We start from the raw sequence: 21,684 nt of genomic DNA on the forward strand, positions 1-21,684 counted from the left end.
AACCAAAATAGCATTTTTAGTCTATATGGATTCTAATTCTATAATTCTAATGCAGCAGATCTCGAAGAACTCAAATTGTGCGAAGTCCTTTTTCTGTAGCACTCTCTTGTAATAGTCTTGATATTTAATAGCCTGCAATTCAAATATTGTTGGGTTTTTAAAAATGAAGTTATTGCACGAATTCAAATCCATTTGGAATTCTTTGGTGCTTGATGGTTGTTTCCATGCCATCTGCCTGCACTGACAAAAGTATACATGGCGTATAAAGAATTAGACCAATTTCTAGCAGCCACTTACGAAGACTTGACATTTCTGCTGTATTTGACACATATTTATCATGGACATGAACAATTAGTTCATTGTTCCTAGCCAAAGTCTTACATTCAATACACATTGACTTTGAGTATTCATTTTAAATACAAAATTCAACTAGCTCTGATTTAATTTGATTTGTTGCCATATTTTAGCACCTTATTCAACAAGACACTATACACTTATCATCACATGCTTCTATTGCATATCAGCTCCACCCAAATTTATTCCTTTCTGCTGTTCTGAAAACATGTACAGCAATAAGACAAAGCCCTCAAAATGGGATAAAGTGGCACTACATCTTTCTGATACAGATTTTCAGTTTGCAAGTACATGGTTTGGTTTGCTGCCATACAAAATGCAACATAATCTGAATGTAGCTCTTTACAAAGCTCAAGCTGCCTAGTATCTTGTGCCAGGAAGCCAAAATTCTGCATGCACAGTTACAATCTATTATGCAAACAAATGCTAATGATGTCCTTCCCCCTCTATTTTTCTAATGGCCCTGCTATGCTCTATGAAAATGAACAGAAGCTGAGAGCATAGGTTCAATCATGGGGACTTGAAATTAAAACATTGTGCTGGAATGTGAAGATTATTAAAAGTAAAGTTGCCACAGAGCAGTAATACATAATTTATTGTATTAAAGGGAATGATATCTCACACCAATGAAACTTGTATTTTTCCTACACCAAGTGAGCCTTCTAAGTCTCAAGTATACAAACCCGTATACACTTTCAAACTGTATCCTTTAAAGTTTTGTATATCAATCCATCAAAGGTCCAGTGTGCTGAAAGAAACTGCATGCATAAAATGTTTGTTTAGTTCCTGTCAGTCTATATCAAGCACTCCAGGTTCCCAATATTGGATCAAAGATTATACCAAACAGATGGTTGGCTCTGTCAGCCTGGATGGTGCAATTGCCTCTCTTTTGGGTGTGCCCCAAATCCAGCCAAACTTCCTTCACGGTTGACCATCTGTTGGATGGCTTGTTGCTCAGATATGTGTGCAAAGAAACCCACTGGTGTGTGCAATTTCCCCTGGAGTGGAGGCCCAGCGTTCCTATGCAATTTGGATATATTTATTGTGAACTGAAGAGGATAGCATGTGCTGAATGTGCAGCCTTGTCACACATAGTAATGAAAGTTAAATCCTAAGCAGGGAGTTGGATTCAGAGATGCCTTGCACCAGCGGGAACTGGTGTGTCGGGATAGTTGGCAGAACCTCCCCACTTCATCGCAACAGTTCCCATGCTATCCTGTAGGATTCTCAGGGCTATGTAAGGGGAATTGCTGGGTGATGTTTCATGGACCAGGTAGGAAATCTCAATTTTCCAAACTGTTGTCTGGTTCCAACCCAATGTTTTATTGAATGATGACATTAACAATAGTCTGTTTCTACCCCATTCTTAAAGCTATTAGTGTGGTAGGAGAGCTGATTCCCCCCCCCCCCCCAAATCTGGCAACCAATGTACTCCTTTGGTTTCAGATAATACATGAGTCTAAGAAGCCCAGGACACAATTTTTACGGCCCTGATACTGATTTACCAGAAGTAATGCATGTAACATTAAGTCTGCATGTGTATACTCAGTTCTGACCAAACTAAGCCTCCTAGCCTCCACATATGAAAGGGCTATCTTATCTATGGATCACTTCCACATTTCCCTTATTAAATACTACCAAGCTTAACTTTACTCCTTTCTCATAGCAGTTATTCCTCCCAAGAGGCATAGGTACCGCAACCACTGGAGAGCCAATTCAAAGTATGGAGCAACGTGGGCCTAGTGCCAGCCTCACCTCCCTCGGGTCTAGAGCCGCAGATGGGAAAAAGCGGGCATATTCAGTCTCTAGAGTGCTATCAGCAACTGAACTGCTCCAAAATGAGGATTGTGTGGGTTTTCATTTACTTCATTAATTTGTTAAAAAGGTAAAGTAAAGGACCCCTGACAGTTAAGTCCAGTCGTGAACAACTCTGGCGTTGCGGTGTTCATCTCGCTTTACTGGCCGAGGGAGCTGACATTTGCCCGCAGACAGTTTTTCCGGGTCATGTGGCCAACATGACTAAGCAGCTTCTGGCGAAACCAGAGCAGCGCACGGAAACGCCGTTTACCTTCCCGCCGGAGCGGTACCTATTTATCTACTTGCACTTTGACGTGCTTTCGAACTGCTAGGTTGGCAGGAGCAGGGGCCGAGCAACGGGAGCTCACCCCGTCACGGGGATTCGAACCACCGACCTTCTGATTGGCAAGCCCTAGGCTCAGTGGTTTAGACCACAGCACTACCCGCATCCCAAATACAGTTTGGTAAAATATTTCTAAGATGTTGAAGCACTGCAAAAATCACTCAGGGAAGGAGAGTGTGAAACAGTCGCTCTTGCTGACAGAGCACTGATCTCACATTTCCATTAGCCATTTCTTCTGCTTGTAGTCATCAGAAGCCCGGAGCAAGTATTCCCCAGCATAGAAAAACATTAGTTTTATGTGTATCTCTTTTCTTTGTCCTTCAGATGGCCTTCAAGGGTGATAAAGTGTGAGTTATCTGATCTACCTTATGTAGAACTAGGAAATGGTTCTTAACAGACCCAGCTGTTTCTGAAAAGAGAAAAAGCTTAGTACAAGTGGCTGAGAAGCAGTACTTTAATAGCCTTGGGCTGCAATTCTGAAGAAGCCTACAAGGGAGCAAGTCCCAAGGAAATCAGTAGAACTTACTTGTAAGTAAACATGCTTGGGACCGAGTTATGATGCCGCAAACAAATGAAGAGGCAGCAATGATGTTGCCCCAATAAAGTCCCTCAAACTGTGTAAGTGAAACTGACTAGCAATTGCATCTTGAGAAGAAAAAGTCCCTCAACCTTTTCCTACTTAAAAGCATATGCATATATTTGAAGTAACTAGCACTGATAGCAGTGAAATACCTTGAACTGAAACCTGTACTCTTTACACTGAAATGTCTAAGCAAATCACTTTTTTAAAACAATTTGTCAACACCAAATTATCCTTCAAAAGTTTTATTCTATAAAAAGAATTGTGACCCAATTATAGTTGACAACTTCAGTTTTGAAATTGGTACATGCCGAACAACTTATTACTGTCTGCTTGGTTGCAAAAAGCTGCTTGCATGGGCAGAAGGCACTTACATTCCACACTGGGAGCAAGGGCTCCACAATTTCTACCTGTTTGTCTCCCACCCCTTCTGCAGCTCCCAAACCTGTTGTATAGAGCCTTCTAACTTTCAAGAGCGGCTTTTGGGGGATCAGAAGGGGACCCAGTGCAAAGCAAGAAGGAAAACCTCCCTATGTAGTGTCTTCAAACCATCATAAAGGGTATATATACAGAAGAGATGAGCAAGCACATTCTTAAGGCTCCACTCTTTGCTTACACTCAAAATGGTGAAGCTGGCATTTCAGTGTCAGTCATCTGAGAAGGTACATGCCTCAGCTTCACCACCACCTAAATTTCCATTAAAAATAGTCTTTATGTTAAAAAGTTATTAAAGATGTACTTGGCCCTCTAAACATTCCAGCATAGTTACCATTTATTTTGACTGAAACGTGATATCATTTGTGGATCTCAGTACATGCTAGGATAGGTTTTACTGATTCCTGTCCTTGCAGGTACTATTGCAAAGAAACATTAATCTCTATGGTGTTGCTTTTTAATGATTTTGCAGCATAAGTTCAGGCACCACAAAGCAGAAGAACATACTGATAGCTTTGCTAGCAGTGCAAAACTAAAGTTATGTGGTGCTTTTGTAAACCAAAGTAACTAAAAAGGCATTGCAAATGTTGCATGTGAGGCACATAAGGTTTTGCTAGCAAAATGATGGTAGTGAGCCAAAGATAGATGGAAAATTGCTTGCTTTTGGGTGTGCTGATAAGTTGCATAAACAATGCCCTGCATGTTGGCAAGCAGTTTTCATTGTTTGTGGTCAAACTGGCACTCCTTCAGAGAAAGCATGGAGCATATCATTACTGTGAAATTTACAGTTTGTTTGAAGGCCTGGGAAATAGTGTCCATCCTTAAGCACAGCTCTTCTTCCCAAAACATGAGGGGAAAGCTCACAGAGGCATTTTACCAAGGTAGGGCAAGCGTAGGGGCCTGGTGCAGAAATCCAGCTTGTGCCATTACCCATTTGCATAAAAGAGCTATGGAGAAGTGTATTATTTACATTGAGATTATCTGGTTGTGCAGATTGTAAAGTTTAAATTAGACGCAAGAAACTGTATCTAGATGTGCACCTGCCTAGTGCACTGAGCAATCCTTAGCTGGTATTTGCTGGGGAGATAGATTTACAGGCGTTTCTTTTCAACCTTTTAAGTAGGATCAGGCAGTTGTAGAATCTTGCAGCCAAGCAGAATATATTCTTCAGATATGGCCTGTGTAGGTTAAAAAAATGATTAAAATAAATGACAATTTTGGCATCCATGTTGCCCTTTGAACACACTATTTGTGGTTTAGCTCTAGCTTTCCTGTGTATATACAGAACACCTAGAAAACAAAATACCCCACTTCCTTGAAAGCATCCTGGATGTTAAAATACAAATGCTTCCCAGTATTATTTTAGTTCACAATTTAACATGGGGCAACTTCATGTGTCAGCTTAATATTTCAAGGGACATATATAATGAAAAACCCCAAATACATTGATCCGGTTGCTATTACCAAGAGCCAGTTTAGAAAGCTTCAACCTACAAAGGATTTGTTTCCTAAAAGTAGGGTTATAAAGGATTAGAATAAAGAAGTATAAACTTAGACATATTACATAGCATCCTTGGGTTTGAATATGTTCTCTGTTTTGTGACTACCTTTCAGCAAACTCCTGTTTCTTTCCTAGCTGCTCTGGAATAACGGGAGGTGATTTTTCTAATTAAGAGACATGCAAGAGCTTTGCCTTTTGTTCAACTGGCAGTTCATCAACTCATTATGCCAGCTGTGTTGGCTACAATTTTGGCTTCCATCGACCAAGTCTTAAGACTTCAGCTTGCTTTCCTGGCATGAGCATCCTACAGGGTGGTGTCCATTAGCAAGCATCGAAAGGAGACTGTGCATGCCCTCAATGTGCATGTAGCACCTCAGGAGGCAGGTGGGGAGGGGAAATGCTACACATAAGCACGTTACTTTTAGATGCTTGTGACAGATGCTAGAGAGTCTATTGCTGTGCTCGCTATGTTTGGAGCCTCCTTGGTGCATTTTATGCCATGGAGCAAGAAGCCATATTAATGCACTGCTTTTCACATTCTTGCCGCCTGCCATAGCGCCAACGTTTCCCTTGGAGGAGCATGGCTGCTACTGCAAACCTGCACGGTCACCTAAGCAGTGTTGCAGGAGTGGCAACTCCTGGATCTTTCTGCAAGTCACCTCCATTCACCTGGAGCTATATGTCATAGGTCCAATCAGAGGGATGTGATTCTAAACTGATAGATCTTTCAACAGCTGGGTTCTTCAGCTCGCTGTATCTTGCAGAAAGACACTCTACTCTCTCAAGGATCACTGTACTTTTGAAATTATGAACCAAGAAGACTGGTGGGTGTAGGAGATGGCTTTGGAGAGAGGACTCTAGATCAGGGCTTCCAGAACTTGGGTCTCCAGCTGTTTTTTGACTAAAATTCCCATTATCCCTGACTACTGGTCCTGCTAGCTAGGGATGATGGGAGTTGTAGTCCAAAAACAGCTGGAGACCCAAGTTTGGGAAACCCTGATCTAAATGGTTAGTGGGCCAAGGTTAGCAGCAGTTTAGGAAATGAGGGTTAGAACTTAGAGAAGATGAGAAACAGGAATAAGGGGGTAGAGGAGAAGGCCAGAAACAGGAATCAGAAACAGGAGAAAGCTGGAAGGGCAACAAAAGAGCTGCCTGTCTGGCGAGAGGTGAGGATTTATATTCTGATTTCAAAAGAACAGCCACATCTTTGTCTACAGGCAAAATTGCCATCCTATCATGATAGTATGAAACCACTGATTAAAATAATTGAGCAATCATTAATTAAAATGCCATTTGGTAAAAGATATCCTGCAATCAACTTCTTTTTTTAAAGGGAGTTCTGTAACAGCACAATTCATTGCACGCATATTCAGAAGTAAGCCTCACTAACTTCAGTGGAGTTTATTTCCATCTTCTAGATTATTTGAGGCATGATGGTGTCTTTTGTACTGTGGCAAGAACAAAGCAGCCATGTCTGTTCCCTCAGCAAAAAAATTGTGGTGCTTTGCAGCAATAAAAATAGCAGCATCTGTAGTATACCATACAGCTAAGTATTTACTGTCCAATACCAGAATTTGCTGCAGTACTGCCAATATGGCAGTTGATGCTCAGAACTCAAGTCCCTTTTTTGCACTGTGTGTGTATAACAATACAAACAGCACCAGGAATGCACAAGGCATGGCTTATGTTTGCTACACTGAGATTGGGTCACCTGAGATTGAGCAGGAGTCCTTATTTTATCACTGACTGACATTAAGAACTGCTAACAATTCTTTTTTCAAAACTTCTCATTCAGCTAATAATATAATGAAGGTGTTTGGAAGAGATGGCATCCTATCAGACACAACACTGGCCATGTGGAATGGGTAAAGGACCAGGTACTAGCTACAAAAAACAAATTTAAATGCAGCTAATGTAGTTCTTACCACGTGTGAAAAACTGCAGATTTTATAAAAAGTGACAATCTGTATGAGTCTGTAAACTCAGAAACAAGAGCCATACATTTTGATGGGCTTGTCATTTCCTTGACAAACATTTTTTAGCTTTGATTAGGGTTCTTGGCTGACATATTGGACAGGCTCAATGAACTTAATGTTTGCCTGCAAGGCAAGACCTGGAATATCTTCATTATGTTTCAGAAAGGATGGCATTCTTCTAAAAATTATGCTATGGAATAGCTCTGTGCAGCAAGATAATTTAATTTTGTTTGTCTGGGGACTTGTGTCCTAACCAAACATTCCTTGTCTACTTTAAGTCGAGGAACAGGATCTTGCTGCTCCCCACAACCCATCCTCTGGGCCACATGTTGCATACAATGCTGGAATGAAAAGGTCTACAGGAGGAAAGTTCAGTATATGCAGACCCAGCTGATGCAATAGTTTTTCCTGCTCAAATAGTTGGGGAAAGAGTAGATCACACAAATCAGACCTACTCAATTTAAATGGTGCATTAAACACCATTTTGTCACATCCAGCTTATGAATGTGGGGTGGCCCTTGGAGAGGGCATGGTGTTCATGTCCCACTGCACATAACTGCATGTTTTAAGATGAGTTGGGCTTTGGAAATGCCAGTACTCGAAAGTGAGAAACTTGTCTCATCTCGTTATTCAGCACATATATTCCTGGAGAAAAATGGCAATTAAAACAGCACGATTTTAGTAGAGCTTCAGAGTAAATTTTGCCTTTGCGCAAGGGAACCTCGTCAAAGTTGGAAGTCATCCTATTTTGAGCAATTGTAAAATTACATCTCATGAGCTCTCAAGTAAACTAGAATTTCCTGAGCTAGCAAGAAACAAAAATGGTTCAAATACTTGCTAAGTTTGCTTTGATGCCGTGCCAAAAATAGAACGCATTTCATGTGGTATCATCCCAGCAAATATTTCTTTGGATGAATGAAAACACAAACAAAAAACTGTTTTGGAAAACATTCTGACATATAAACTTACACATGTGTGCTAAGTAATGCCTTTTGAAAGACATTATGTCTGAACTAGCCCAGCATATTGATTAATACACATTTTGGGAATTAAATAATCATCAGTTTGCAGAGAAAATATTAATAATTAACTCTCAGAGTCATTTACATTCAAATTAAGTGAACACCAGTGAAAATAGTTCCCCCCCCCCATTAATCAAGGGGTGCTAGAAATTAAGTCCCACAAATCTACCATTCCTCAAAAAGCTTCCAATAAACACATAAATTTTAACTGTACTTTCAATTACAGATTTCAATCCTGTCTTTTAAACATGACGATCTCCTCACCTCAGTTGATGAGGGACTTAAGGTACTCAAAGCTGTTGGCAGGTTGGAGATAGTCTGTAAAACAAAGAACATTTTTTTTACATAACAAGAAAACCAATACAATTATATATTGCAGTTTATACTTGCAGTATAGAAAATGAAAAATCTAACATAGTCACTGGACACAATCTAAAATGTAGTTGGGCCCACTGTTTTCATTGAGATGCATTCATCTTGTGGAACACAAATTGCTTTTAAACACAAGTTAATGCAAATGTTGAAGATTCTATTTTAACAATAGTGGCAAAAACAGAGGCTTACCCAAAAGGTTTCATTGGGTTGTTAGAACTTCAAGCTCTTAGGATTTGGCAAGTTAAAAACGGAGGTAAGAAAGAACTCCAAGCCTACCACCAACACATTCTTGTGCTGACCATCAGGAAGCTACTTTTGTCAGGCATGTTGCTAGGTCAGCCTTACCCCAACGTGGTGCTCAACAGATGTTCTGGATGACAACCCCTATAATCCCCAGCTAGTACAGGCCACAATCAGAGATCATGAGAGCTTACAAGGTCCAAGGCATTTGAAGGACATAAGATTGGGGGGACTTGATGCTTGCTACTTTAACGGCCCTGTGGCTGAGGCCCATGACACAAGCTAATTTATATGTATAGGTATCCCTGGAGATTGCTTCTTGGGAGAAAAGCAATGACAAACCTAGACAGCATCTTAAAAAGCAGAGACATCACCTTGCCAACAAAGGCCCGTATAGTTAAAGCTATGGTTTTCCCAGTAGTGATATATGGAAGTGAGAGCTGGACCATAAAGAAGGCTGAAGAATTTCCTCCGATCGGGAGGAATCCGCTCCGTGGAAAACAGGGTCTGAACCGCCACGGCGAGGCGGAGACCCATCAAAAACCACAGGCGGGAGAAGCCTGTGGACGTGGGATTCGGCCGGTACCTTTGCGCCCCCCCTACTCGCGGGGAAACCCGATTTCGGGGTTCCGGAGCGACGTGGGGTGAGTGGCGCGGTGCCTTGAATCGACTGCTTCTTTCACGGAGTGAAGCCGCATTGCTGCTGCCGGAGAGCGCTGACTTTTTCCTGTGGACAATTGGAGCTTAAATAACTGTCCGTGAGTAGAATGGAAAATTGGAATAAGAAATTTCCTTTAATTTGGCACTGAAGCGGAAAGGTATAAACAGGAAGTCTGCCTTCCGCTTTTTGTAAATAGATTGAAGCAAAGACACGGCAAGCTAGAGCTTAGAAAATCGTTTGTAAAGGATCAATTTTCATCATTTAAAATTACTGAACCCCCCTTGGAAGCAGGAGAAGAGGGGGGAACTTTTTCTGGACTGATTAAACTTGCAGAAGACAAGTAAAGAAAAGCAATTCTCCACCGTCCTGAACCTGGGAGCAGGGTGTCAGGACAGACGTCTTCGGGAAGTTCATTGACTATAGACAAATGTTTTTGACAGATAGTTAAAAGAAGAGAAACATCTTGATTCCATTGTTCCCCTTCGCATCTAAAAGGAACAAAATATTGACAAAATATCTGAAAAAGGAAACTCTGTTGTTAGATTTGCTTTAAAAAAAAAAAAGAGAGAGAGAGAGATGGATACAAATAGAAGCTTTTTCCCCTAGAGGGAGCTTGTGAAACTGTTATTAAATTCGAACTGGGGAGCTTTGCAGCTGCAATAGATTAAGATCGTGGGAATAGACTCTGACCTTCAACACGAATGTACTCGGAGGCTCTGGTGTTGGCCTTTTGTAAGACAAGTGCTTTATTGGAACAGTTACATGAGAAGATGGATTTGATGACTGTTGGGATCGGAAAGTTTGGACAGGCAGTGGGTACTTATTTAGAACCCACTCAGGAATTAACTCAGGAGTGTGCTTTGACAGATCAGATGAGGGAGGAGGTTGTTGCTGGACCTAGTGAGGTAGAGATGGAGGGAACTGTGGCCCAGCAGGAACATGAGTTGTTGGACTTGACGAATGAACCTGGAGGAAGCCAGATTTGGAGAGACAGAGTTCTGTTTGGCTTGGAGATGGGGAGCTGGATAGACCCCCCTATGCAGGGATGTTTTGACCTTTCAAGTCTGGCTTTGGGCCGGGAGGCGTTCAGAGTTGTGCGGGCCCTTAACTTTGGAGGAACTTTGAAACATGCTTTTAAATACCACATGGAGTTCAGTGTTGACTTTGGAAAAGGGGCTGATCTGTCGAGAAGGGACAAAAACATTGTCAAGCTGGAGTCTCCCCGAGTGAAAGGAGCAGAAGATAAAGTAAAGCACAGGTATAAATATGAAGAAGATCTGCGGATGGGACATGGAAGAGATCCAAGGGCCTCGGATATAAGGTTACCAGGTTGATGGACTAGATGGATGGGATAGAAAGGACTGACAAAACCCAAGACCAGGAGAAAGAGACGTTGGATGAAGATTGAAAGAAAGTTTTAAACAAATGATTTAGGAAAATCTTGTAAAAGTAAAGAGTATTAGAAAAATGTTGGAATGAAATTATTTGGCTTTAGCAGAAATGTTAAAAAGAATTATGTAAGAATATGTCATGGTTAAGAGAATTTGGTATAAATAAGATTTAAGTTTTTGGGCCTTTTATGGTAAGATAAGGTTAAAATAGATTAAGGTAATTTAATGACAGAATATTATGAAAGATGGAAATGATTTGCTGAGATAATTAACAACTAGAATACAAAAAAGGGAGGTGTGAGGAGGTCGATGAAACAAGGTAATGACAATGATTTGGGAATATTGGATTTGTTTTTAATTTTTTTGTCTATTTTTGCTTTTTGATTTTGATGTATTATGTGTGTTTTCCCCCCTCTTTTTGACCTTGTCTTTTTTTATTGATTCGTATTGTTTAAATGCTACTTGTTTTTTCCTTCTTTTTTTTCTTTGTTTCTTTGTAATCTTAAAATTCTCAATAAATATTATTTAAAAAAAAGAAGGCTGAAGAATTGATGCTTTTGAATTATGGTGCTGGAGGAGACTCTTGAGAGTCCCATGGACTGCAAGAAGATCAAACCTATCCACTCTTAAGGAAATCAGCCCTGAGTGCTCACGGGAAGGACAGATCCTGAAGCTGAGGCTCCAAGACTTTGGCCACCTCATGAGAAGAGAGGAGTCCCTGGAAAAGACCCTGATGTTGGGAAAGATGGAGGGCACAAGGAGAAGGGGACGACAAAGGATGAGATAGTTTGACTGTGTTCTCGAAGCTACTAACATGAGTTTGACCAAACTGTGGGAGGCAGTGGAAGACAGGAGTGCCTGGCGTGCTCCGGTCCATGGGGTCACGAAGACACAACTAAGCAACAACATCCCTGGAGAATGAAGATGGTAATACTGGGGAACACTACTTTGCTTATGGGATGTGCCCACTGCAAAGTCAGTGATCATATATATATATAGTGTGTGTGTGTGTGTGTGTGTGTGTGTGTGTGTGTGTATAGGAACAAGCAGGAGATCTGAGACTCACCACCAAAGGTCCAGTCTTGTCTATGTCTTGTCCTGTGTTTATTGTAACAATATCAGGCCCCACAGTGGGCTTCTTACCATTCCATTTTGCCCTTTCTCCAACAATGCAACAAGTTAGTCAAGATACTGGCTTTCCCAGGGTCTTACAGAGTGTTCAATGGTCAGTGGGGATTTGGGGTTACATAGGAAGCTCCTTATACCAAGTCAGACTGTTGGTCCATCTAAGTAAGTGTTGTAAATACTGTCCAGCAGCCAGGACTCTTTCCCAGCTCCAGCTGCAGATGCCAGGGATTCAGCCTGGGACCCTGGCCATGCTATGGATGCCCTCTTACCACTGAGCTACAGCCCTTCTTACAGATTCTGGTCACTGCACCACAAGGGCTCTGAGCTAAATCAGAATTAACTGCGACGCTGTGTAGAGACCTTAATCAACTTTGCCATTCAACTTCAAGAGACCTGCCCAGGTCAAGGGGCATTACACAAGTCTTTCTAGAGAACCACCCTAATCTGCTTGTGCAAAGTGGGGGAGAATCTTCTGTTCCTCTACCCATCCACCAGCACAGTGAAAGGTCATGATCTAGTTGAAAGTTTACTCTCTTTTATGCATGTGTGTGCAAGTTTAAATGCTTTAAACCATGAACAGCTCTAAAGTGGAGAGGGAGAGAGGAAAAAATGGCCACCTGTCTGGTGATATAAAACCAATCTTCTCTTAAATGTGCCAGAATAATTTTTCTCCACCTCAACTACAGTTAAAACCTTCAGTCTATTCATTACTGTCCTTTTATAGTATTTTTATTTAATAAAACCTATTAAGACTACCATACAAATCTCTTTACTTATGCTTTTATCTTTTAACTGATCAATTTTTATATTGCTGACATCCCCTCTTCACCATTTGCTCATTTAAAAATTCATAGTACATGAGCTATGTCTCTGGAGAAAATGTCTATAAAATTTGTTACAGCTGGCAAATGTGTATGAGTCAGTGATAGCACATGACTAAATGCTTCACAGAAAATAAAACTTGTTTCTGTAGTAAGCAGAACTGTTTAAATGTTATTTATTTTTATGTTTCAAAGAAAATATATTGTGAAGTGCTGCATTGATTTAATACGCAACAGTGTCTGTGTACACGCTGTATAAGGAAAATTTATGAAACCTTTGCACAACTCCTTTAATTGAATTTTCCAAATCTCTCACCACACACAAATAATCAATATCTTCTGCAGAGAAAACCAGTCAGAATTATTGCAGTCTTTCTTTTCAATTTTGTTGTCATCAGCACATACAGAGCACCTGGATATTTGTAATGTCTGGATAGCAAGTTATTTACACCTCTTAAAATGTAATTGCTATTAAGTGACTCCAAACCAATGCACCTTTCCTTTTTTATTATTTAAAATAACTATTGTACGTCTCAAAGAAGACATATTTAGGAGTATTTATAGTAATGTACGAATTACTATACATAACACTTATATAATTAATAGTTTTCATTTCACCTGATATCTAATGTCAGGGTTTGGTTTTTTTTGTAAAAAGCATTGTAGGAAGAGATCTGCAAGAAAAACACGTTGTAAAAGTAATGCATCAAAGTTCATGTACAATGGCTGAATGGTAGACCTTCACATAAGGAATGCAGTTTGACAGGTCAGTGAATGTTTGTGCACATCTGTATGGTTGGTTGTGTATATATATCTGAAGCTTTATAGTCATATGCCTCATATGCATTTCTATGTCTGCCACCAAAGTTAATAGCTTAATATTTCATCTACATAGCATAGGATAGTAAATAATTGGAGAAGTTTGTAGTTTGCCTCCCAAGTATCTATCACACTTGTAGCTCCAGCCTGTGATGCTAAACATGCCAAAAGCTGTATTTTAAAATTCACACCCTAATTACAGCCACATATTAACATAAGTGTCTTTGGGGAAACAAAGCATTTTTTTGTTGAGATGAGAAAAAGATCTAATTGTGCAGTATTTGTAGGTCAAATGAATAACTGAGTTCTGACCATTTTTCTTCACAATAAGTAGTATCTCTCTACTAGACAGATTAAAGTCTCACCTGAAGCAAAAACACAAAGACACCCCACAAAAATCAATACAGCCAAAACTTTGTCTCTTACAAAATAATCTCAAGAGTGGCACAGCCTTCGAGGCAACCAAGGCTGCAATCTTACACACACTTGTCTGCGAGTAAGTCCAGGGTGCCAGCAGTATAATGGGTCCAATGCACTCTATGTGGATTAGGCCTTATGCCCCCTCTTGCAAAAGAGGACACAAATTGGTTTAAGCTTTGTATCCTATTTTGCAGTTTGGTTGGACAACCCCAAAACAAATTAGGGTCACACAAGTAAAAAAATGTTTGACAGACTGAATGTGAACAGGTAGAGCTTTTTTCCATACCAGAAAAGGCTTCACCTGTTGAATTTTGACCTGCCACACAGCTGTTAAAGACAGCTCTCTGGAAGAGGAGTGGACACAAAGCCTGAGGCTTGCTCAAGGTCATCCCCATCACAACAAACCATAGTTTATCATGTCATCATAACACAGCCAGTATAAGGCAGATCCCTCTGTTCTTCACAAAAGAACACCTAAAAAGTGCAAGGGATGAGGTAGTAACTAACAGGACTAGAGCACTTATTAGCTCTGTTCACCGTTTTAAATGTCAGGCAATATCTTCCCAATTCATCCCACAATTTTTTTCCATTGAAAATCTTTTGTTCCTTTTTTAATCTTCTGGGACAACTGGACTGGGAACCAAGTCACTACATGGTTGCAGCAGCCTGGACAACCCCCCCCCCCAAACTGTAGACTCAGATACAGTCCGCTAGCCTTCATTTGCCTACCTCTGATCTACACTGGGTGATGATGGGAAACTGGACAAGCTGGACCAAATCAGGTTGGAAGCAGTACATCAAAGCTGTGTAACAGAGAACAGCACTTTTTAAAGCCTGCAGAACTTTGGTGCTTTGTCTTGCATTGAACAAAAACATTTGTAAACAAATCTTTCAATCCTGGTTGATTAGGGAAGAGTTGAGTAAAAAGTCTCTTTTAGATCTAGCATTTACTGAAACCCTGCCTAAGAACCAGCAGGATAAAGGTTCGTTTTGTTTGTATTCACTCCCACAAAATGCTAAAACTGTTAAAAAGTTCCCCTTTGAAATATGCAGAGTGCAACCTACACACACATAAAGCATGCTTTGGACAGCAGCAAGATGACTAGATTTCATCTCCTGGCAGCTGCTCTCAAGTTTGCTTACATTCTCTTCAAAAAACATTTTGTTTACTGTAAATGCTAGTCATGGGCAAACAATGGGGCCATTTTTTATGTTGCTAATGCAGAATGATATACTAAGATCTACATAATGCTGCCCATTGACAAAGGAATGTTCTGAATTAAGTTGTTTTAAGTAGAGGCTGTTTATGTAAAGTAAATAAATTTCATGCCTTACCATGTGATGATAATGTGACATTCCATCTGTATCAAGCCAAAGAATAGTCATAGGTTTCATGTCCTGAGCGTAACTAATTAAAAATAATTATGGAAAACCACATCCAAAAGTAAAAAAGCTAAATAAAGAAGACAGTCTTTCTCCAGCCTTTATTTTCATTAGGACAGCAGAAGGGATCAAAGTTCCCATTCAAGAAGTATTTATTATATTGTTAACATGCTAAAAGTGCGTCATTTTGACCCATATGATTTCAGAGTCATACTAAATTTTCACTGCTTGGGTCATTAGTGTTACAAATGGAAGAAACATTATGATGCAGCATGTTTCACTGTTGTTCTTGAGCACAAATAAGGCTATATGGTTGCTTTACTTAGAAAGCAACTAAAGAGATGCTTAGTATACTATGGCACTGGTTTCTGTGGGCTTCATTAGGCTAAGAAGAGAGTGGGAGAATTTGTAAGCGAAACCAACTTCAGAACGAGTAAGAATTCCGCCAAATGAAAATTCCTTAAGCAAACTCGCTCTTCTGTCCTGGTTTTCTGCAGCCCAACTTGACCGATTTTCTAAACTTGCAGCTGTAAGGATTCTTGTATGTGACCAAGATTAGATTTCCCAGCTTAAAATTGGTCACGGATATTCTAGCGATTGGTTTCCAGACAGTAGCTTGGATCCAGACTTTGCTCCCATCAGCAAGCTCATCCCCTGCATGGAGTTCTCCTTGGGGACACTTGGGGAAAGTGGGAGAGAGGCAGGGCTGGCCCACCCATACAACAAGGTGAGGTGACTGCCTCAAGTGGCAAGATCCACAGGGGCAAGATCCACAGGGGTAGACCCGGCCTCCAAGGAATGCATTGCCCACTGCTGTGGCTGCAGCAACAACACATAGAGCATACTCCTTGGACGCTGGATCTGACACCTCCTCAGCAGCCCCCCACCCCCACCCCAATGCCCTCTCTACAGTGGCCTCTTGGCGAATAGGAGGTGCTGCTGGTCTCCTCCCACCCTCGTTCCTTGTTCCCATGCACTTCACTCATCTCTTCTTCCTTGGCAGGGGAGAAGCACCATTTTGTGCTTCGCCTCAGGTGCCAAAATGTCCTGGGCCGGCCCTGGAGAGGGGACTATAGTTGATTATTCTTTCTGCTTGCACCCTCTGATAGTTAGGGGATCCTCCGAAAAGATTAGGGGCTGCAGGGCAAATCAGCAAAATGGTCTTCCCCTCTCTTTCACTGGATCAACTCATCTAAAAAGATTTGAATTTAACCCGTATATGTTTATTCTGACTTACCCCTCGTATTACAAAGACATGGAGATGGGAAAGTACTGCTTCTCTGTGCTATCGTTTACATACCTAGATCCATATGTGCAATTGTTACCTTGGATTTTAAAAGCAATAATCTCATAGCTCTGGTTTATATACACAGGAACCATTCCAACAGATATTAAGTAGGCCTGGTATGTGGCCCAATGCAATTTTGTTCCCCTACCAGTTGTAGTCTTGCATAAACTCAACTCTGTTCCACTCAGAGGCAGTAACTGACACTGTGATGTTCTAAACTTCAAAGTTAAAAAAAAGAAGACGATAACTAAGGTCTATATATTACATTAAAGAGAGAAACAGCTCTTTTCAACGATCCTATGAACTGATACAAGGCAATTTTTAAAAGTACATAATAAGGAGGTGGGGAGAAACCAAGGAAAGAAAGTCATTTGTTTACTCCATGTTAAAGATAAAGAATGAGAAAACACCACTCAACACAACTGACACTTGGCAAGCTAAGTCTTCATCGTTAAAATGTCCTTTATTCTGCTTCTTTTAAAAACTAAATCATAAACCACGATGGAAAATTAATCTACTTGATCAAGATGTGTGGCTGCCTGTCTGGCATCAAGAACACACTGCTGAGCTACAGAGATTTCACTTCATATCGATATAAATGCTAAATGACTTCAAGCTTAGGAGGAAGTATTGCCTTGAGTTTAAGGCACAGGACCAGGAGTCAGCTCTCGTCTCATTTCATACTTTACCTGGGAGGGCAGACAAGCCACTCATCTTTTCAGCATTTAACCACAACTTTGTAGTAAAAGACACACAGGCACCTTCTCTGTACCAGCTGGTGGGATGGTCTATATTCATACCCCAAATGTGCTTACCTGGCTAGCACAGTGCCAAAGCTCTCATTTTACTACAGAGCTTTGTTACTACATTTCTGAACATTTTGGGGAAAGGCTACAATGGGACAGCGTTACCCACTCACACAGAGGAAAGAACAATTCCTCCTGGGAGAGCCACTGACTTACACGACCCCGGTATACATGGCAGAACAGTAAAATGGCATGGATGTTGTAAACTCATCTGCAAGGCTGGTGCGTTGCATGATAACACAATGCGCATTTAGAAAAGTGTTTTTGGAAACTCAGTCAAGTTTAATTTAAAAGCTTAAAAAAAAAAAAAAATCTGCCAAAGGGGTGGGTGTTCCACAGGATTTCATGGAAGTAGCTGGTATATTTAATCTGCTCGAAAGCTCATTCTAAGCCACTCATTCGCAGAATACCAAAACCATAATGTGCCTGTTCTCCAAGAGATGCCTATGCCCCATATCAGACAAGCCGTGACGTCAATGATGCGCTTCCTCTGTTTAATGCAAGGCATGTTCTTAAGCACCTCGCCGAAATGGGACTTTGTAAAATAGAGATCATATGTCTCTGGGATGTGGCAAGGCTGTATTCATAAATGTTTGCAAAGTACGCTCAGGTCCTCCGGTAATAGACACTAGAGAAATATTATTATCATTATTAAAGCCTTGAGATACATCAAGGCTTTATAGTTCACTCAAAAGCCTACACCTAAGACAAGGTGATGTGGATAAGGAAGAAAATGTAAAAAAATAAAAAATAAAATAAACATGGAGGCAGTTCATATACAGATAGTTAAATAAAGGTTCTTCTCAAACTGGTAGGGTGCTCATATGCCAATACCAAGAACAGTTCTGACTACCATCCTGTGCCCAGTAACTCAGATTGACAAGTTAAAGATATATTACTGGGCAAAAAACTGCAGACTTAACTTTTTTAATGGGGCTGACTAGTAAATGGGGCTCAACCTTTCCCGAAAGCCAGAGCTGAGGCCAAACCATGTGGGAAAAAAGGAGAGAACAGAGCATCTGCAGAGTGCATTCTCCTAACCACTGCATGGATAACTCTGTCCAACATGCATGGATAGCTCTGCCTCCCAGGAGCTGAGTGCAGCACCCACACAGATGGGTGAGGGGGGGGAGGAGTTGACATAATCCACAAGAGTTCCATCATTCTCACCACAAGGCCAGGATGCTCTGGATCTGGATTTGAGAATTTGTTCTTGATTCTGGGCCAGAAAGACAGAATAGGTATGTTGCTGGTGAACTGCCCACAAAGCTGCTTCGTTGAGCTAAGGCGAATTAATAAATACCCCTTAGGGACATTGTATGAACACCTTAACATGAGATAAATGCTGGTGTCCATTTCACCTTGTGTGCAGGCAAGCAAATCACTTAGCAATTGTGGCTTCCTATCTTTTGCAAACACTTCAAAATAGAGAGGTATGTATCTGTCACCCGTTATGGCAGACGGCTGGTTCTCCTCCACTGCAGCTCCTTCTGGTGTCACATCCAACAGAAGTGCAGCTGAAGTCCCCTTGGAGCCATGCCTTTTCTGCAATTGTACCTTTTATATGGAATCATTTTCCTCCTGAACTTGGGCAGGCAGGCACCATCTTTTATTCTATTTCGGCATCTCTTTAAACCACACTTATTTAACCAGGACTCTGAAGATGTGCAATTCCACTTTTTGTTCTTACTCCCCACCCCCGCCTGCTGCAGCTGAATTTTAGCCTCTATACTGTTGTGCTTTTTAATAGTTTATCATTTTTATCTTGTGTATTTTTAATATGAACACCACCGGGAGACTTCAGTAAAAACGTGGTATATAAAAACATATCAAATAAATGCATTTTTAAAATGCATAGTTTGTTCAGTTAGGCACTTCTGTAAACTGAAAGCGGCGGGTGGGGGGGGGAGTCTTTATCTTGCCAACAGCTTAAATGTCATACAACCAAAGAGAGGGCAAGAGACCTAAATTTTGCTGAAAAGAACACAAATCTGATACGGTCTCTTGCAAAAGGCCTTTTCAAGTCTTTCAGAAGAAATTTGCTAAATGGACCCCTTTGACAACTGTTTGCCATCAAAACAAATAATATGGGGGAGTTACCTTGGGCAGGCTGTCTTGCATTGGTTCTTCTTAGCAGCTTTCCTGCTTGCTTTACTAAGGAACAAAATATATTTAGATATTCTGAGAACTCTACTCATGTGATGCTAATATAGAAAAATGGTACAAATGTGTTTTTTCTCTAACGTTCCAGGAAATTTTTCAATTAAAGAAAATACTGGATTGAATTCATAATTCCTCGAGCGGAGTTCTACTCCCAGAACAGGGCACTCCCAGATCTCCCTTTCCCCTGCAAACCTTTGTACATCGGAAAAATCAGAAGAAAACAATCACCTCCCTTTTTCTCACACACACTTCTGTAGACAAAAGTTCTGCTAAATCTTTTTGGACATGGCTAGCAGCAGAGTGCAATCCTAAACACACTTACTAGGGAGCAAGCCCCATTGAATACAGTGGGACTTTCTTCTGAGTAAGATACACCCGATTGTTAGGCCAAAAGTAAAACTAGTGTTACCCCTCAATACCTTCATTGAACAACAGGCTCAGGACACATCACTGTGGCACCTAATTTCTCACCCAACTTGATGAGGAACCATTAGTGGGAAGTCTTTTGGTTTAGTCAGTCAACCAGCTACAAATACACCTAACACTTACCTCATCCAGCCCACATTTTAGCAGCTTCTCTGCAATGTTATTATGCAGGACTTTGTCAAAAGCCTTATTGAAATCAAGATACGCTACGTCCACAGCATTCCCCTGATCCACCAAGCTTGTAATGCCATCAGAAAAAAGAAATGAAATTGGTCCAGCATGACTTGTTTTTGAGAAGCCCACACTGGGTCTTAGTAATCCTAGCATCCTTTTCTAAGTGTTCACAGACTGATCACTTCATTATCAGTTCTAGGCCAAGCAAAACACTCAAAGAGGATGTGAAACAGGCTGAAGGGCAAGGGCAAGGGCATGGTGTTGGGAGAGTCATGAGGGCCAGACAGAGGCTTGGAGGGCCACATTTGGCACTTGGGCCTGAGGCTCCCTACTCCTGCTTATAGTAACTTGGATATAGAGACCTGTAATATAAATTCACTTGAGTTATACCAAGAGTGATCTGTATTGTTACCACTTATCAATTATTTGTTTGCTTAATTATGTTGCTTAATATGAAGTACTCAATATGGAAACTAATCTGTATTTCTGCAATACGTAATATTTCTAGGATACCTAGGCATGCTCATTTAAAACAAAGATTAAATATGTGAAAGGATGCATATTAATTCTTTCACAAAAACGGAAATTATGAAAAGTCCTTCTTACTTAGCTTTCTGGTTTTGCTCACTTCGCCTTTCAAGTTACCAGCGGTCTCTGAAACACCAATAATATTTTCAAGCTCTCTGGTGCCCTCTAAAGCCTGAAAAAAAATTATTTTTTTAAAAAAAGCTAAGTCTTAATGCCGAATCTTCTAACAAAACAGAACTCTTAAAACCTCCCACTCTTTCTGCATCATTAGTTTAAATGGCTGAAAAAAATTCTATATTACTAACATTTGATATTAGAAATGGAATGCTTCCGTATGCAAAGTACGGTCAACAGGTGTGAAGTTGGAAGCCTTGTCGCATCCCCACAATCTGAGCACCTTATCGCTGAAGGACACCATCAGGCTGCCACTTTGCCTTTTCAGACTGTTTGCTTGCCTGAATCCTGGTCAGCTCCCCTAGTTTACCCCAACCAATCTGTATCCGGCCATGCCTTTCAATCAGAGGAAGTGTTGCCCTGACTTTGGCTTCTAGCCTGGACCACAGAATCCATCCCAGCCTACCACCTCTGCTTTCTTTCCAGCCCTTAGGACACGACCCCACCAGGATTCAGGTACAGAGCGGCAGGCAAAACAGGTGCCCTTAGGATACTCATAGGTGTGACCTCGTGGGGCAAATAGCAGCTGAAGAGGGGCAGTTTAAATCAGGAAACAGATATAAGGGAAAGTGTTAACATGCTTTTTTTAAAAAACAAAACTGTGGGAGATGCATGATCAGACTCCACAATCACACCTAGTTTGATCCTCACAGTGGAATCAGAAAACCAACTATTTTTCTGGGTAGAGGGTGGAGACTGACCTGAGAGAACAATAGCTAATAAAATTATAGGTATTGTTAGATGTGGGCAAACTTTTTGGCCCAGTAGGCCAATTAGCTATCTGTCCCGTGGGCTAACTTCCACCCACCTGTCAAAGTCTCTTGCATAACACTTTCCAAGTGCCCATCTGCCAGCTGGTTGTCGGATGCCTGGGGACTG

General features: G+C 40.9%; 1 protein-coding gene across 5 annotated transcripts in view; it reads right to left on the minus strand.

Annotated features, from left to right (window-relative positions):
- Window positions 1-917: 917 nt before the first annotated feature.
- Window positions 918-21,684, minus strand: part of ITGB3BP (integrin subunit beta 3 binding protein) — a 90,048-nt gene continuing 69,281 nt past the window's right edge. For 3 of the 5 annotated variants that reach the window (XM_081011864.1, XM_081011865.1, XM_081011867.1), the window contains exons 6-10: window positions 20,710-20,803; window positions 19,441-19,494; window positions 14,593-14,666; window positions 8,273-8,326; window positions 918-4,687 (exon numbers count right to left, since the gene is read on the minus strand). In XM_081011864.1, coding sequence (XP_080867990.1) covers window positions 4,625-4,687; window positions 8,273-8,326; window positions 14,593-14,666; window positions 19,441-19,494; window positions 20,710-20,803 — 339 coding nt within the window. In that variant the 3' untranslated portion in view covers window positions 918-4,624. Of the gene's footprint in view, window positions 4,688-8,272; window positions 8,327-14,592; window positions 14,667-15,198; window positions 15,225-19,440; window positions 19,495-20,709; window positions 20,804-21,684 lie in introns of all 5 variants that reach the window. The other 2 variants (XM_081011863.1, XM_081011866.1) reach the window with 2 other exon arrangements.

This window comes from Podarcis pityusensis (assembly GCF_964106645.2).
Source record: "Podarcis pityusensis genome assembly, chromosome: 6".
NCBI lineage: Eukaryota > Metazoa > Chordata > Lepidosauria > Squamata > Lacertidae > Podarcis > Podarcis pityusensis.